General features: G+C 43.7%; 1 protein-coding gene and 1 long non-coding RNA gene across 2 annotated transcripts in view; both read left to right on the top strand.

Moving 5' to 3' along the window:
• Positions 1-16,644, top strand: part of LOC145877446 (uncharacterized) — a 60,754-nt gene extending 44,110 nt beyond the window's left edge. The window contains exon 4 of the long non-coding RNA XR_014391758.1: positions 9,756-16,644. This is a non-coding gene — a long non-coding RNA (uncharacterized LOC145877446). The remainder of the gene's footprint in view (positions 1-9,755) is intronic.
• Positions 3,316-7,673, top strand: LOC123735912 (NLR family CARD domain-containing protein 3-like). The gene is made up of 2 exons (XM_082972961.1): positions 3,316-3,831; positions 5,673-7,673. Exons 1-2 carry the CDS (start codon positions 3,489-3,491, stop codon positions 7,445-7,447), a joined length of 2,118 nt encoding a protein of 705 aa, XP_082829087.1. The 5' UTR covers positions 3,316-3,488; the 3' UTR covers positions 7,448-7,673.
• Positions 16,645-17,197: the final 553 nt, after the last annotated feature.

The raw sequence follows: 17,197 nt of genomic DNA, 5'->3' as shown, positions 1-17,197 counted from the left end.
GACCCCACCATTTCATAGCAACAGAGGGCTCTCACGGGGTGGTCGCGAAAGTGCTCAGGGAGGTGTTTAGGGGTTTCTGTTGGTGCTACTACGGTGGAAAGTCCAGACCATGTCTCCACCGTGCGCATTCCCCCCGAATATGCCGATTTGGCTCTCGCCTTCTCCAAAAGGAATGCGACTCAATTACCACCCCATCGACGGGGAGATTGTGCGATAAATCTCCTGGTAGACGCTGCACTTCCCAGGAGTCACGTGTATCCCCTGTCACTGGCGGAGACGGTGGCTATGTCTCCGAATCGCTGCGTCAGGTGTACATTCGGTCCTCCACTTCACCCGCCTCCTCGAGTTTCTTTTTTGTGAAGAAGAAGGAGGGAGGTCTGCGCCCGTGTATTGACTTCCGAGGTCTAAACCACATCACGGTGAGGTACAGTTACCCGCTACCGCTCATCGCCACAGCGATTGAGTCAATGCACGGAGTGCGGTTCTTCACCAAATTAGATCTCAGGAGTGCTTACAACCTGGTGCGTATCCGGGAAGGAGACGAGTGGAAGACGGCGTTCAGTACCACCGCAGGGCATTATGAGTACCTCGTCATGCCGTACGGGTTGATGAATGCTCCATCAGTCTTCCAAGCCTTTGTAGACAAGATTTTCAGGGACCTGCACGGGCAGGGTGTAGTGGTGTATATTGATGACATTCTGACATATTCCGCTACACGTGCCGAGCATGTGTCCCTGGTGCGCAGGGTGCTTGGTCAACTGTTGGAGCATGACCTGTACGTCAAGGCTGAGAAATGCCTGTTCTTCCAGCAGTCCGTCTCCTTCCAAGGGTACCGCATTTCATCCTCGTGGGTGGAGATGGAGTGTGACCGCATTTCAGCCGTGCGTAATTGGCCGACTCCCACCACGGTAAAGGAAGTGCAGCGGTTCCTAGGGTTTGCCAATTACTACTGGAGGTTTATCAGGGGTTTTGGTCAGGTAGTGGCTCCCATTACCTCACTGATGAAGGGGGGCCCGGAACGTTTGCAGTGGTCGGCTGAGGCGGACAGGGCTCTGTTTACCTCGGATCCCTGCTGGCCCATCCGGATCCCTCTTTGGCGTGCCTTCTTCTCGAAGAAGCTGAGCCCGACGGAGCGAAACTATGACTTGGGGGACAGGGTACTGTTGGCTGTCATCAAGGCTCTGAAGGCATGGAGACATTGGCTTGAGGGGGCTAAACACCCTTTTCTCATCTGGACTGACCACCGGAGTACATCCGGGAAGCGAGGAGACTGAACCCTCGCCAGGCAAGGTGGCCCATGTTTTTCATCCGTTTTGATTCCTACAGACCAGGTTCCCAGAACGTTAAGGCAGACGCACTGTCCCGACTGTATGACACAGAGGAGCGGCCCATGGATCCCACTCCCATACTCCCGGCCTCCTGCCTGGTGGCGCCGGTATTGTGGGAGCTGGACGCAGACATTGAGCAGGCATTACGTGCCGAGCCCACTCCCCTCCAGTGTCCTGCTGGGCGTCTGTACATTCCGTCTGATGTCCGTGACCGGTTGATCTATTGGGCCCACACGTCACCCTCCTCTGGTCATGCTGGGATTGGTCGGACAGTGCTCTGTTTGGAGGGGAAGTACTGGTGGCCTACTTTCCCTAAGGACGTGAGGGTTTATGTATCCTCCTGCTCGGTGTGCGCACAGTGTAAGGCTCCTAGGCACCTGCCCAGAGGGAAGCTACACCCCTTACCCGTTTCACAGCGGCCTTGGTTGATGGATTTTCTTACCAATCTCCCCCCCTCACAAGGAAACACCACGATCCTGGTCGTTGAGGATCGGTTCTCTAAGTCCTGCCGTCTCCTTCCTCTGCCCGGTCTCCCTACGGCCCTAAAGACTGCGGAGGCCTTGTTTACGCACGTCTTCCGGCACTACGGGGTGTCTGGGGATATAGTGTTTGATCGAGGTCCCCAGTTCACTTCGAGGGTTTGGAAGGCGTTCATGGAACATCTGGGGGTCTCGATCAGTCTTACCTTGGGGTTTCATCCCGAGAGTAATGGGCAGGTGGAGAGAGTGAAACAGGATGTGGTTAGGTTTCTACCGTCGTATTGCCAGGATCGGCCGGGGGAGTGGGCAGCGTTCGTGCCCTGGGCTGAGATGGCTCAGAACTGTTTTTTGTTCGCCTAAATAAAAGGCTCCGTTTGCTACCCAATATCTGCTCTCCTGCACCTGACTCCCGTACAGCCATTTACGCATACCTGACAGTACTACTGATTTCTCTGAGAGTGAGGCAGATATATATTATTACTGTGTAAAACCTAGCAGTACTACTGATTTCTCTGAGAGTGAGGCAGATATATATTATTAATGTGTAAAATCTAGCAGTACTACTGATTTCTCTGAGAGTGAGGCAGATATTATTACTGTGTAAAACCTAGCAGTACTACTGATTTCTCTGAGAGTGAGGCAGATATATATTATTAATGTGTAAAATCTAGCAGTACTACTGATTTCTCTGAGAGTGAGGCAGATATATATTATTGCTGTGTAAAACCTAGCAGTACTACTGATTTCTCTGAGAGTGAGGCAGATATATATTATTAATGTATAAAACCTAGCAGTACTACTTATTTATGTGAGAGTGAGGCAGATATATATTATTACTGTATAAAACCTAGCAGTACTACTGATTTCTCTGAGAGTGAGGCAGATATTATTAATGTGTAAAACCTAGCAGTACTACTTATTTATGTGAGAGTAAGGCAGATATATAGCATTTTGCAAAAACAAAGCCTTTGTCTCTCTAAAATAAAACCATCAAGTTATAGATTATAAACTAAATACATATCTGTCATTGAACAACGCCATGTAATGATTAGATAGTGAAAAAAAAAATATATCTTTCAAAATTTCTTTAAGAAATAAAAGCTAATTTACGAACATTTATGAAAATGGATATATAGCGTTTTGGAATGAAACTCTTCTTATGTTTCCCCATCTGAGCTCAGAGTAGATGAGAGATGTAATGTTTGTCTCTGTTGTATTGAAGCCCAATCAAGCAGGAGAGACCAGCCTCCCCTGTTCCCAGCTGTGTGTCCATGAAGAGTGACTGGTCTATGGGTACTCCTATACACTTTAGAGAGGGAGACTTTTCTACTGAACAAAGGTAAGAAGAACTCATGGGTCATGGTCAGTGAGTTAAACAACACTGTCTCTAGTAATTTCTCCTCTCCCACTTTCTCATTTCTTTTTGTTGTTTTCATAATCCATAGGCTAATCCTTGTGTCCATTTTCATAGTCCTAAAACAATATTAAAACGAACACAACATTCCCTTCCTGTGTGTGTGTGTGTTTGTTTGTGTGTGTACTCCCTGGATGAGGAGATGTAATCTCATGTTTTGACAACAGAAACCACCAGGAGAGATCAGAGTCAGAGATTCTCAGTGGTCAGTCTTCCCAGAGTCATCAAACAGACCTGGCCTCCATATTCAGTGTATGTGGTCCTGTTATGGACATTTGTTTTTGTTTTCCTCAAGTAAAGTTGATCTGTCAATCATTCATTAACGTGTTAATGAGAAAGCATTTATTCTCTTGCTTAACGTATTTACTTGATTTATTTCAGTTGCTTGAAGAGAATATTATGACATTTCTGAAGAATGAGCTGAAGATGTTCAAGAGGATTCTTAGTACAGAACTCCCACAAGGCCTTGAGTGTCAGAAACAGGATAAGGAAGTGGTGGACACTGAAGATGAGAAGCAGGAAAGCAGTGCCAGAGAGGGGGCTCTGAAGATCACACTGCACATCCTGAGGAAAATGAACCAGAAGAAGCTTGCTGACACACTGGAGAAAAGTAAGAGCTGTCTGCCTCATCTTGAAAGCTGTTTTATAACATTTAAAAGCTGTAGCTAAAGTACAGCTAAACTACCTGTGTAACTCAGTGATATTGTAGCAGCCTTAACACCACACCTAGTGACCTCATCAAGTAGCAGCAGGGATGTGTTGTGTTGATTAATTTAGAGAGAGAGGGAGAGAAAGAGAGAGAGACAACATTAATAATACCATCAATAATAGCAATAATAATATAATCAGTCACACCAGTCTGTAACGCATTATGAGAAAATGTACACATTTACACTGCAAGTTAAACCTGTTATGGATAAATGTTCCGCTAGCGGAACGCCTCGCAAATATCAGCAACATTCAATGGCGTCGCATGGCGCGAAATACAAATAACCTTAAAAAGGCTATATCTTCAATTTCTCAAACATTTGACTATTTTACACCATTTGAAAGATAAGACTCTCGTTAATCTAACCACATTGTCCGACTTCATAAAGGCTTTACAGCGAAAGCAAAACATTAGATTATGTTAGGAGAGTACATCGACAAAAAGAACCACATACCCATTTTCTAAGCAACTACCATGCATCACAAAAACCCAAAACACAGCTAAATGAAGCACTAACCTTTGACAATCTTCATGAGATGACACACTTAGGACATCATGTTACACAATACATGCATTTTTTTGTTCGATAAAGTTCATATTTATATATAAAAACAGCATTTTACATTGGCGCGTGATGTTCAGATAATATTTTACCTCCAATAACGCCGGTGAATCAGCGCTACAATTGACAAAATTACTATTCGAAAAAATTGGTAAAATATAATATTGTCAATCAAAGAATTATAGATTAACATCTCGTGAATGCAACCGCATTGCCAGATTTCAAAATAACTTTACTGGTAAATCACACTTCGCAAAAATCTGAGTACTGTGCTCAGAAAAATACGCTAGGCGATACAGACCAGCGCCATCTTGGAACCATCTACAATCATAAATAGTATTAGAAATATTCACTTACCTTTGATAATCTTCATCAGAAGGCACTTCCAGGAATCCCAGGTCCACAACAAATGTTGTTTTGTTCGATAACGTTCATAATTTATGTCGAAATAGCTCCTTGTTGTTTCCGCGTTCTGTAGGCTACTCCAAATTTACGAAGCGCGCGGAACATCTTTCCACTAAAAGTACAAAAAAAATCTATTTACGTTCGTTTAAACATGTCAAACGTTGTATAGCATAAATCTTTAGGTCCTTTTTCAATCAGAACTTCAATAATATTCAAAGCGGACGATTGCATTGTCTTATAAAACGTTTCAGAACAAAGCAGTCCCCACATGCATGCGCATCATAGTAGTAATGGCCATCCGCTTGTGGGCAAGTTTCCAGCCTTCTCGTTCGGTCAGTTTTTACCGGAGAAGACTCAAACCACTTTGTAAAGACTGTTGACATCTAGCTAAATGAGTAACCAGTCCCTGTGTGTTTCATAGGCAAAGGCTTGAAAGTGATTCCACACATCAGATTTCCACTTCCTGTTAGGATTTGTCTCAGGGTTTTGACTGCCATATGAGTTCTGTTATACTCACGGACACCATTCAAACAGTTTTAGAAACGTTTGAGTGTTTTCTATCCAAATCTACTAATTATATGCATATTCTAGTTTCTGGGCAAGAATAGTGACAAGATTAAAACGGGCACTTTTTTTCACCCGGCCGTGAAAATACTGCCCCCTATCCATAACAGGTTAAGAGAATAAATTATTATAATTTAAACTTGATAACAGTCCTCCAATACTGTAGGCATTAATACAGACGTAATATTAAAATCCTCTGTGTTTTTTCTAGATTCAGGTGATCCTGCTGTGATTTGTCAACGTGAACTCAAATCTAATCTAAAGAAGAAGTTTCAATGTGTATTTGAGGGGATCGCTAAACAAGGAAACCCAACACTTCTCAATAAGATCTACACAGAGCTCTACATCACAGAGGGTGGAAAAGGAGAGGTCAATAATGAACATGAGCTGAGACAGATTGAGACAACAACCAGGAAACAAGCAAGACCAGAGACTCAAATCAAATGTAACGACATCTTCAAACCCTTAACTGGACAAGACAAACTTATCAGAACTGTGCTGACAAAGGGAGTCGCTGGCATTGGAAAAACAGTCTCTGTGCAGAAGTTCATTCTGGACTGGGCTGAAGGAAAAGCAAATCAGGATGTCCAATTTGTATTTTCATTCCCTTTTCGGGAGCTGAATTTGATGAAAGGGGACAAACACACTTTCATTGAACTTCTCAATCACTTCTCAATGGAAACCAAACAATCAGGAATCTCCATCTACAACAAGTACAAAGTTCTGTTCATCTTTGATGGTCTGGATGAGTGCCGACTGCCCCTAGACTTCCAGAAGAACAAGATCTGTTGTGACATCACAGAGTCAACCTCAGTGGATGTTCTGCTGACAAATCTCATCAAGGGAAATATGCTTCCCTCTGCTCTCCTCTGGATAACCACCCGACCTGCAGCAGCCAATAAGATCCCTTCAGGGTGTGTTGACCAGGTGACAGAGGTACGAGGGTTCAATGACCCACAGAAGGAGGAGTACTTCAGGAAGAGATTCAGTGATGAGGACATGGCTAGCAGAATCATCTCACACATAAAGACATCAAGGAGCCTCCACATCATGTGCCACATTCCAGTCTTTTGTTGGATTTCTGCAACAGTCCTTGAACCCATGCTGAAACATAAGAAAGAAGAGATACCCAAGACTCTGACTGAGATGTACACACACCTTGTGGAGTTTCATACCAAACAGAAAAATGAAAAGTATCTTGGGAAGGAAGAGACAGGTCCACACTGGAATAAAGAGAGCATTCTGTCTCTGGGAAAACTGGCTTTTCAACAGCTTGTGAATGGCAATCTGATTTTCTATGAAGAAGACCTGAAAGAGGCTGGTATTGATGTCAATGAAGCCTCAGTGTACTCAGGATTGTGCACAGAGCTCTTTAAAGAGGAATGTGTTCTGTACCAGGACAAGGTGTACTGCTTCGTGCATCTGAGCATTCAGGAGTTTCTGGCTGCTGTATATGTGTTCCTCTCATTCATCAACAACAATGAGAATCTAATTGACAAACTGCAAACAAAAGATGAGCCTGAAGTTACTGTCTACAAGAGTGCTGTGGATAAAGCATTACAAAGTGAGACTGGAAACCTGGACCTTTTCCTCCGCTTCCTTCTGGGCCTCTCACTGGAGTCCAATCAGAAGCACTTACAAAGTCTACTGACAAAGTCAAGAAGCAGCTCACAGAGCCATGAAGAGACAGTCAAGTACATCAAGAAGAAGATCAGGGAGAATCCCTCTCCAGAGAAGTGCATCAATCTGTTCCACTGTCTGAATGAATTGAATGACCATTCTCTAATGGAGGAGATCCAAAGCTACCTGAGATCAGGAAGTCTCTCTAGAGCCAACCTGTCACCTGCACAGTGGTCAGCTCTGGTCTTTGTGTTGCTGACTTCAGAAAAGGAGCTGGATGTGTTTGACCTGAAGAAATACTCCAGATCAGAGGAAGGTCTTCTGAGGCTGCTGCCAGTGGTCAAAGCCTCCAGAGCTGTTCTGTGAGTACATAAAATGACATAAGAACTAATCATCAGGAAGAAATTTTAAGTTGAGAAAAATATGTATTGTAATATGTATATATTAATAAATTGAAAAACATATTGAATCAATGCATTGATGTTCACATTAGTATAAATTATGACATACAATTCTATGAGACGGAAGATGAATCTATATGTTGTTTGAGAGAATAAACCAAATGCATCTGCTATTGTCCTTCTACACTACTCGTTAAATTAACAGTGTGTTTGTGAAGTCATGATGATCTCTATGTCAGGCTGTCAGGCTGTGGAGTCACAGAGGAAGGCTGTGCTTCTCTGGTCTCAGCTCTGAGGTCAAACCCCTCACACCTGAGAGAGCTGGATCTGAGTAACAATGACCTGAAGGATTCAGGAGTGAAACTGCTCTCTGATGGACTGGGGAATCCCCACTGTAAACTGGAGACTCTGAGGTCAGTATTCCTGTAGTTGGTCAACAAGTGATAACTGTTCAACAGATCCACATGTATTTAACATGCCCACATAGTCCACACAATGTGTGTTTGGACAGTGAAGCTTACAGTTTTACATTTGGTGCTATGCTACAGGATTTTGGATTTGAGATAGAATGTTTCATATTAGGTGACAGAACAGAATGTCACCTTTTATTGAAAGGTGTTTTCATACATATATTTTACTGTTTAGAAATGAAAGTCTTAATTATTTGGACAAATACATTTAGTCAAAAGTTTAGTGTTTGGTCCAATATTCAATGCCTGCAGTGATTACATCAAGCTTGTGATTCTACAAACATATTACATTAAGTAATTTGGTCAGAATACTTATGATTTCTTCAAATAGGGGGACTAGATACATACGTACATTTTTCTATCTACAACCAATACTTTGATAATTTGTAGTTTCTAATAATGATACATTCATTTTTGAATAGATGTGGTAGATTTCAGGACACTGATGTATCTGAAAATGTTGACAAAAACATACTGCCTCTATTTTCACCATAGCAGTGTGGTTTTAATATGATTTGACTTTGCAGGCTGTCAGGCTGTCTAGTCACAGAGGAAGGCTGTGCTTCTCTGGTCTCAGCTCTGAGGTCAAACCCCTCACACCTAAGAGAGCTGGACCTGAGCTACAATCACCCAGGAGACTCAGGAGTCAGACTGCTCTCTGCTGGACTGGAGGATCCACACTGCAGACTGGAGAAACTCAAGTATGTAGAGGGTTTATGTCAATGTTCATATCAGACATGTTTGACTTATCAGGCTTGTTAAGACAATCATTCTTACCACCACTTGGACAAAGTTATATGCTGACTGTGTGTATGTGTGTGTGTGTGTGTGTGTGTGTGTGTGTGTGTGTGTGTGTGTGTGTGTGTGTGTGTGTGTGTGTGTGTGTGTGTGTGTGTGTGTGTGTGTGTGTGTGTGTGTGTGTGTGTGTATGAGTCCAGTGTGTGTGTGGGTCCAGTGTGTGTGTGGATCCAGTGACAATCTCTTAATGACATACACTCACTGGACACACACTCATACTGGACACACAGACACACAGGACACACACACACACGCACAAAAAGGACACACACACGCTGTACACACAAACACACACACAGGACACACACATACACACACACTGGATATATACACACACACACACACAGACAAACATTTGTTTGAAGTTAAATACTACGTGTGTGTGTGTGTGCGTGTGCGTGCGTGTGTGTGCGTGTGTGTGTGTGTGTGTGTGTGTGAGTTCAGGTGCATCCCTCAATGACTGTCTGTTCTTCTGCTTACTGCTACAGTGTGGAACATGGTGGAGAGTACACAATGAAACCTGGGCTTAGAAAATGTGAGTGTTGACTGCTGTGAAGAATATGACTAAGAATAAGTCTTAATTCAAGTCAAGGACCACCATCATTACTTACTTGGTCATATTAACTATCAGCTGTAGTTCTACAGAAGCAGAAATCAGGGACACCAAAGTTTATAGAGTTACTTTGACAATGTGTGTGTGTGTGTGTGTGTGTGTGTGTGTGTGTGTGTGTGTGTGTGTGTGTGTGTGTGTGTGTGTGTGTGTGTGTGTGTGTGTGTGTGTGTGTGTGTGTGTGTGTGTGTGTGTGTGTGTGTGTGTGTGTGTGTGTGTGTGTGTGTAATTAATGGGAATAGGTGTGTTTTATATTACCATACAGTATAACATATGATCATTCAACAAGTCTCAAGTTACCTTAACTTCTCCTTAAATGAATTAGTGAAAAGTGAGTTAACATTCTGATGTGAATGGTGATGATTTCTAATATTGTGTCTGGTTTCATCCATCAGATGTCTGTGATCTAACACTGGACCCAAACACAGTAAACAGACTCCTCTCTCTGTCTGAGGAGAACAGAAAGGTGACATGGAGGAGAGAGAAGCAGCCGTATCCTGATCACCCAGAGAGATTTGAGGACTGTGGACAGGTGCTGTGTAGAGAGGGTCTGACTGGGCGCTGTTACTGGGAGGTAGAGTGGAGTGGAAGAAAGGCTGTTATAGGAGTGACATATAAAGGAATCAACAGGAGAGGAGGGGGTCTTGACTGTCTGATTGGATACAATGACAAGTCCTGGAGTCTGCGCTGCTCTGACAACAGTTACACTGCCTGTCACAATAATAATCTCACAATCATAGACGTCCCATCCTCCAGTCCCCACAGAGTAGGAGTGTATCTGGACTGGTCAGCCGGCACTCTGTCCTTCTATAGAGCCTCCTCTGACACACTGACCCACCTGAACACATTCACCTCCACATTCACTGAGCCCCTCTATCCAGGGTTTATGGTTGATGATGAAGACTCCTCAGTGTCCCTGTAAATAATAACCTGATACAAACACTGGACTCACACACATCGGGGACACACACACACACTGGACACACACACACACACACACTGGACACACACACACACACACACTGGACACACACACACACACACTGGACACACACACACACACACTGGACACACACACACACACACACTGGACACACACACACACACACACTGGACACACACACACACACACTGGACACACACACACACACACACTGGACACACACACACACACACTGGACACACACACACACACACTCACACACACTGAACACGCACACACACACACATACACACACTGGACACACACAAACACTGGACACAAACACACATGATGGACACACACACACGAGACACACACACACACACACTGGACAAACACACACTGGACACACATACACTGGACACACACACACTGGACACACACTCTGGACACACACTCGCACTGGACACACTCAAACTAGACAAAACCTGGACACACTCACACTGGACACCCTGATACACACACACTGATACACACACACACTGATAGACACAGGTACACAGACACAGATACACAGACACAGATACACAGACACTGACACACACACACTGATACACACACACTGATACACACACACTGATACACACACTGATACACACACTCGACACACACACACACACACACACACACACACACACACACACACACACTGATACACACACACTGATACACACACACTGATACACACACACTGATACACACACTGATACACACACTGATACACACACACTGATACACACACTGATACACACACTGATACACACACTCGACACACACACACACACACACACACTGATACACACACTGATACACAGACACTGATACACACACTGATACACACACTGATACACACACACACTGATACACACACTCGACACACACACACACAGATACACACACACTGAAACACACACACACTGAAACACACACACACTGAAACACACACATCCTAGACATACACACATTGGACACACACACACACTGGACACACACACACTGATACACAAACACACTGATACACACACACTGATACAGACACACACACACAGTGGACACAAACACACACACTGGACACACACACACTGGACACACACACACTAGACACACACACACACTGGACACACACACTGGACACACACACACACACACTGGAAACACACACACACACACACACATACACTCTGGGGACACACACACACACACTGAACACACAGACACACACAAACATCCTGGACACACACACACAGGACACACACACACCTACACACTGGACACACACTCACACATGAACACACACACACACACACACACACACTGGACACACACACACACAAACATCCTGGACACACACACACTGGACACACACACCCAAACACACTGGACAAACACACTGGACACACACACACACACACATACTGGACACACACACATCGTGGATACTGTTGTGGAAATATTGAATAAAATATTTCTCAGATATCTGATTTTGTAAATACTAAAAAATTATTATTATTATTACAAAAAGTAACACAAGCCGAGCAATTCCACGGAAGAACCAAACTCTCTTGTCACAGACCTCAGGCTTTATATACCCTCAGATAACACACATGGTCCCTCCCCTCTATGTAGAGGAGTAACACCCCTTGGCCTCTCGCCACCATTATCTTCCTGTTCCAATTCTTGCTTGTTAACGTCCACATCTGCTCAGGTTTAGATTATAATGGTGGCGGCGCCATAGTGTTAATACAAAAATAATACATTTATATACTTTCCTAATTTAAGTGCTTTTCTAATAATACTTGATTAGTACAAACACATGTTCTTATTAAAGATACATGGCTTTTGGTGCCTATATTAATTAACTAAGGTACACATTTTCTGCTTACATTCTGTTTTTACATGTGATTAACTCCATGTTGACCCAGTCTGTACACTCCCATGGATTCTGCTTACATTCTGTTTTTATATGTCTAGTGAGTAACTCCATTATGACCCAGTCTGTACACTCCCATGGATTCTGCTTACGTTCTGTTTTTACATGTGATTTACTCCATGATGACCCAGTCTGTACACTCCCATGGATTCTGCTTACGTTCTGTTTTTACATGTGATTTACTCCATGATGACCCAGTCTGTACACTCCCATGGATTCTGCTTACGTTCTGTTTTTACATGTGATTAACTCCATGATGACCCAGTCTGTACACTCCCATGGATTCTGCTTACATTCTGTTTTTATATGTCTAGTGAGTAACTCCATTATGACCCAGTCTGTACACTCCCATGGATTCTGCTTACGTTCTGTTTTTACATGTGATTTACTCCATGATGACCCAGTCTGTACACTCCCATGGATTCTGCTTACGTTCTGTTTTTACATGTGATTTACTCCATGATGACCCAGTCTGTACACTCCCATGGATTCTGCTTACATTCTGTTTTTACATGTGATTAACTCCATGATGACCCAGTCTGTACACTCCCATGGATTCTGCTTACGTTCTGTTTTTATGTGTCCAATGGTTAACTCTTTGTTTATCCAGCTCTGTCCATTCACCTGAGCTCAGCCTTTATTCTGCTTACACATGTCCATTAATTAAACCTATGTTTTCTGTCTCAATATTTCTGGGAGAACAGTCTAGATACTGGAAAATCAACCATAGTCATTCATTTTTACCTACAACACACACACACTGGACACACACACGCACACACAGGACCTTCAAATGAGGACCATCATGTCTGATTGGGAACAAACAGACACCTCATTCCAGCACCAAGTGGTCCCACAAACACAGATATTACTTCAAAACCTGAAAAACGTAAAAACTACAATGAAGGATGGTGGGGCCTTAATATAGGAGGACAGACTTGTAATGGCTGGAGGGTAATAAGTGGAATGGTATCAAACACGTGGTTTCCATGTGTTCCATTTCATTCACTCTGTTCCAGACATTATTATGAGCTGTCCTCCCCTCAGCAGCCTCCACTGGTATGTACTGTCCTATATGTATATATACTGCTCAAAAAAATAAACGGAACACTTAAACAACACAATGTAACTCCAAGTCAATCACACTTCTGTGAAATCAAACTGTGCACTTAGGAAGCAACACTGATTGACAATACATTTCACATGCTGTTGTGCAAATGGAATAGACAACAGGTGGAAATTATAGGCAATAAGCAAGACATCCCCAATAAAGGAGTGGTTGTGCAGGTGGAGACCACAGACCACTTCTCAGTTCCTATGCTTCCTGGCTGATGTTTTGGTCACTTTTGAATGCTGGCGGTGCTTTCACTCTAGTGGTAGCATGAGACGGAGTCTACAACCCACACAAGTGGCTCAGGTAGTGCAGCTTATCCAGGATGGCACATCAATGCGAGCTGTGGCAACAAGGTTTGCTGTGTCTGTCAGCGTAGTGTCCAGAGCATGGAGGCGCTACCAGGAGACAGGCCAGTACATCAGGAGACGTGGAGGAGGCTGTAGGAGGGCAACAACCCAGCAGCAGGACCGCTACATCTGCCTTTGTACAAGGAGGAGCAGGAGGAGCACTGCCAGAGCCCTGCAAAATGACCTCCAGCAGGCCACAAATGTGCATGTGCCTGCTCAAACTGTCAGAAACAGACTCCATGAGGGTGGTATGAGGGCCCGACGTCCACAGGTGGGGGTTGTGCTTACAGCCCAACACCGTGCAGGACGTTTGGCATTTGCCAGAGAACACCAAGATTGGCAAATTCGCCACTGGCGCCCTGTGCTCTTCACAGATGAAAGCAGGTTCACACTGAGCACGTGACAGATGTGACAGAGTCTGGAGACGCCATGGAGAATGTTCTGCTGCCTGCAACATCCTCCAGCATGACCGGTTTGGCGGTGGGTCAGTCATGGTGTGGGGTGGCATTTCTTTGGGGGGCCGCACAGCCCTCCATGTGCTCGCCAGACTGCCATTAGGTACCGAGATGAGATCCTCAGACCCCTTGTGAGACCATATGCTGGTGCGGTTGGCCCTGGGTTCCTCCTAATGCAAGACAATGCTAGACCTCATGTGGCTGGAGTGTGTCACCAGTTCCTGCAAGAGGAAGGCATTGATGCTATGGACTGGCCCGCCCGTTCTCCAGACCTGAATCCAATTGAGCACATCTGAGACATCATGTCTCGCTCCATCCACCAACGCCACGTTGCACCACAGACTGTCCAGGAGTTGGCGGATGCTTTAGTCCAGGTCTGGAAGGAGATCCCTCAGGAGACCATCCGCCACCTCATCAGGAGCATGCCCAGGCGTTGTAGGGAGGTCATACAGGCACGTGGAGGCCACACACACTACTGAGCCTTATTTTGACTTGTTTTAAGGACATTACATCAAAGTTGGATAAGCCTGTAGTGTGTTTTCCACTTTAATTTTGAGTGTGACTCCAAATCCAGACCTCCATGGGTTGATAAATTGGATTTCCATTGATTATTTTTGTGTGATTTTGTTGTCAGCACATTCAACTATGTACAGAAAAAAAGTATTTAATAAGATTATTTCTTTCATTCAGATCTAGGATGTGTTGTTTAAGCGTTCCCTTTATTTTTTTGAGCAGTGTATATGTATATATATATAGATATATATAGTACCCTGTGTTAACAACCCTCCAGACGAGCTTCAATGCCATACAACCCTCCTGCCGTGGCCTCCAACTGCTCCTAAATACAAGTAAAACTAAATGCATGCTCTTCAACCGATCGCTGCCTGCACCTGCCCACCCGTCCAGCATCACTACTCTGGACGGTTCTGACTTAGAATAGGTGGACAACTACAAATACCTAGGTGTCTGGTTAGACTGTAAACTCTCCTTCCAGACTCACATCAAACATCTCCTATCCAAAGTTAAATATAGAATCGGCTTCCTATTTCGCAACGAAGCATCTTTCACTCATGCTGCCAAATATACCCTCGTAAAACTGACCATCCTACCGATCCCTGACTTCGGCGATGTCATTTACAAAATAGCCTCCAATACCCTACTCAATAAATTGGATGCAGTATATCACAGTACCATCCGTTTTGTCACCAAAGCCCCATATACTACCCACCGCTGCGACCTGTACGCTCTCGTTGGCTGGCCCTCGCTTCATACTCGTTGCCAAACCCACTGGCTCCAGGTCATCTACAAGACCCTGCTCGGTAAAGTTCCCCCTTATCTCAGCTCGCTGGTCACCACAGCAGAACCCACCTGTAGCACGCGCTCCAGCAGGTATATCTCTGGTCACCCCCAAAGCCAACTCCTCCTTCGGCCGCCTCTCCTTCCAGTTCTCTGCTGCCAATGACTGGAACGAACTACAAAAATCTCTAAAACTGGAAACACTTATCTCCCTCACTAGCTTTAAGCACCAGCTGTCAGAGCACCTCACAGATTACTGCACCTGTACATAGCCCATCTATAATTTAGCCCAAACAACTACCGCTTCCCCTACCGTATTTATTTATTTATTTTGCTCCTTTGCACACCATTATTTATATTTCTACTTGGCACTTTCTTCCACTGCACATTACCATTCCAGTGTTTTACTTGCTATATTGTATTTACTTTGCCACCATGGCCTTTTTTGCCTTTACCTCCCTTATCTCACCTCATTTGCTCACTTTGTATATAGACTTATTTGTCTACTATATTATTGACTGTATGTTTGTTTTACTCCATGTGTAACTCTGTGTTGTTGTATGTGTCAAACTGCTTGCTTTATCTTGGCCAGGTCGCAATTGTAAATGAGAACTTGTTCTCAACTTGCCTACCTGTTTAAATAAAGGTGAAATAAAAAATAAAAAAATAAATATGTGAGAGAGCGCCAACAAGGAATTACAATGTATGTATTACTTTTAATACCTGCAAATGGCAAATAAACTACTTGAACTCCTTATGAATGTCTGCAGCCGACTAGGCTGTTGGCGTCTGACAAGAGGTGGAAATATTACAGGAATATTTTGCAAATGTTGATGAAGACGTCACCCAATCCACCCAAAACAACATGCAGTCTTTCCACCAGACTCCCGTGAAGTGGTAGTGTGACGTTATGAGTTGACGTTAAAGTAACATTCTCAGAACATACTGCACTTGTTTTATACTGTTTTCGATGCATCATCTGTTTAAACATTTAAACTCTTACAATAACACAGTTAAAATCCCTATGTGATAATTTTTTTACTTTTATGTTGAAAAACAAATTATACAATTATATATGGACATACGCTCCATAGTTGTACAAGTTTACATGGATATATTGTACTTTTCATAATAAAACATACTTGAAACAAGAAAAAGCATGTTAATTGGGAAAAAAGTTAGGTTATAGATTTTACATTGTCTCTGTCAGTCACCGGTTGATGTTTGTCATGAATCTTGACCTGGAGGCAGAACTGCTCGATTTCCACTAGATATACCAGCTGCAAAGTCAAAATCGGCAGTGGACAATTATTTTGTTTCATGGTCTTAATTTCAAAAACAAAAATGTAAATGTAATTTAACTAGACAAGTCAGGATTAGTTTAAATTAAGGTTAAGGTTACGATTAAAATCGGATTTTATTACTTTGTGCCTGTGCCAGCTGGTGACCACTTTGCTGAACTGCCTCCAGGGTAAGATTCATGACAATAAATACCAACCTGCCTCCCAGTCATCCCCTCCTTATCTTTACAAGGCTGCAGAACATGCAAGCTAGCGATGTGGGGGTTCTCTCATAACCCTCAGTCCCCAGGTGGGTAGATGGCAGGTTGTTTAAAGAGAAGCTAGTGATGTGGGGGTTCTCTCATAACCCTCAGTCCCCAGGTGGGTAGATGGCAGGTTGTATAAAGAGAAGCTAGTGATGTGGGGGTTCTCT

This window comes from Salmo salar, chromosome 03 (assembly GCF_965601325.2).
Source record: "Salmo salar chromosome 03, fSalSal1, whole genome shotgun sequence".
Classification (NCBI taxonomy): Eukaryota; Metazoa; Chordata; class Actinopteri; order Salmoniformes; family Salmonidae; genus Salmo; species Salmo salar.
This window is presented reverse-complemented; position numbering and strand designations above follow the sequence as displayed.

Excerpts from the sequence above, each read along its gene's own strand:
- LOC123735912 (XM_082972961.1), top strand. The coding sequence starts at position 3,489 with ATGGACATTTGTTTTTGTTTTCCTCAAGTAAAGTTGATCTGTCAATCA. Across the intron at positions 3,832-5,672 it reads TGCTGACACACTGGAGAAAA|ATTCAGGTGATCCTGCTGTG; the intron begins GTAAGAGCTGTC and ends TGTTTTTTCTAG.